This window comes from Bos mutus, chromosome 1 (genome assembly GCF_027580195.1).
Source record: "Bos mutus isolate GX-2022 chromosome 1, NWIPB_WYAK_1.1, whole genome shotgun sequence".
NCBI classification, from domain to species: Eukaryota; Metazoa; Chordata; class Mammalia; order Artiodactyla; family Bovidae; genus Bos; species Bos mutus.
In genome coordinates, this window is record NC_091617.1 from 41,367,358 (window position 1) to 41,368,948 (window position 1,591).

General features: G+C 39.6%; 1 protein-coding gene across 1 annotated transcript; it reads left to right on the forward strand.

Moving 5' to 3' along the window:
• Positions 1-321: 321 nt before the first annotated feature.
• Positions 322-1,245, forward strand: LOC102273177 (olfactory receptor 5AC1). The gene has a single exon (XM_005905422.2). It carries the CDS (start codon positions 322-324, stop codon positions 1,243-1,245), a length of 924 nt encoding a protein of 307 aa, XP_005905484.2.
• The last annotated feature ends 346 nt before the right edge of the window (positions 1,246-1,591 follow it).

A 1,591-nucleotide genomic window follows, 5' to 3' on the forward strand; every position in this document is an offset into this window, starting at 1 on the left:
CAACATGAGTCAAATGATGTCTCTCTTTGAGTGCATGGTCCACTACTATTGTTTTGGTTCCAGTGCCACCAAAGAATGGTTCCTTCTGGTGGTGATGGCCTATGACGGCTATGTAGCCATATGCAACCCCTTACTTTACCCTGTGGTGATGGGTAAGCAATTACTGAACTGAAGATATATTCTTAAAAATGTCCTGATTAAAGGGGATACATAAACAAGGAAGATGCATTTTTTAAAAAATAAAATAGGACTATTTTCATGGTCTTTTATGACTATGTTCTTCACCTACTCTTTTCACTGCAGTGGTCAGCCTGAGTGGATATGATGGAGGCAAACAAGACTCTGGTGATGGAGTTTGTTCTCACAGGACTCACAGATCTCCCAGGGCTGCAGGTCCCCCTGTTCCTGGTGTTCCTGGTCATCTACCTCACCACTATGGTGGGCAACCTTGGACTGATTTTTCTCATCTGGAAGGACCCCCATCTTCACACCCCCATGTACTCATTCCTGGGCAGTTTAGCCTTTGCAGATGCTTGTTGTTCATCTTCCATGACTCCAAAGATGTTTATAAATTTTTTATCAAAGAATCATGTAATACCTCTCTTTGACTGTCTGACCCAATTTTATTTTTTTGGTTCCAGTGCTACCACAGAATGTTTCCTTCTGATGGTGATGGCCTATGACCGCTGTGCAGCCATATGCAGCCCTTTGCTTTATTCAGTAGTCATGTCCAACAGACTCTGTATTCAGTTTATAGGTGTTACATATTTGATTGGTTTTCTACATTCAGCCATTCATGTGGTTTTGTTATTCAGATTAACTTTCTGCAGGACCAATGTAATACATTATTTCTACTGTGAAATTTTACAACTACTCAAAATTTCTTGCACTGATTCTACACTTAATACACTTCTGGGGTTTACCTTTTCAGCTTTTATACAAGTCTTCACTTTTATGACCATCATGGTCTCTTACACCTTTGTCCTCTTTACCATTCTGAAAAAAAAGTCTGAAAAGGGCAGGAGTAAAGCCTTCTCCACATGCAGTGCCCACCTGCTCTCTGTTTCCTTGCTCTATGGCACTCTCTTCTTCATGTATGTGCGTCCTGGGTCTGGCCCCTCTGAAGAGCACAACAAAATATATTCTTTATTTTATACAATAATAATTCCTCTACTAAATCCTTTTATTTACAGCCTGAGAAACAAAGAGGTTATAAGTGCTTTGAGGAGAATAATGAAGAAATGAATAGTTGCTAGACAATTTTCAAACTGTTTCTTCTTTACTGTCTTCTAAAAATGCCCTCAGTCCTAAAGATTTGCCATGGCTCTGCCATTTCATCAGAGAACTAGAGGTCAGCATGGTCTGACCTCTATTCCTACTTCCTACTATTTTTACTTGGATATGGGACCAGTGAAAGTTTGGTAACTTACCTATAACTAGCTCATTTAGAAACACCGTGCTCCATCTTTAGACACTAAGCTTTCACAAATTAGCTATTTCCCTGAGACTTAAAAAATTACATAGTAATTGACAGTTTACTAGAAACAGCTGAAACTGGCATATAGGGTTAGGCACTTAGTTCCTTACCCCA

What these genes read in the sequence shown, in the direction of transcription:
- LOC102273177 (XM_005905422.2), top strand. Translation starts at nt 322, where the DNA reads ATGATGGAGGCAAACAAGACTCTGGTGATGGAGTTTGTTCTCACAGGA.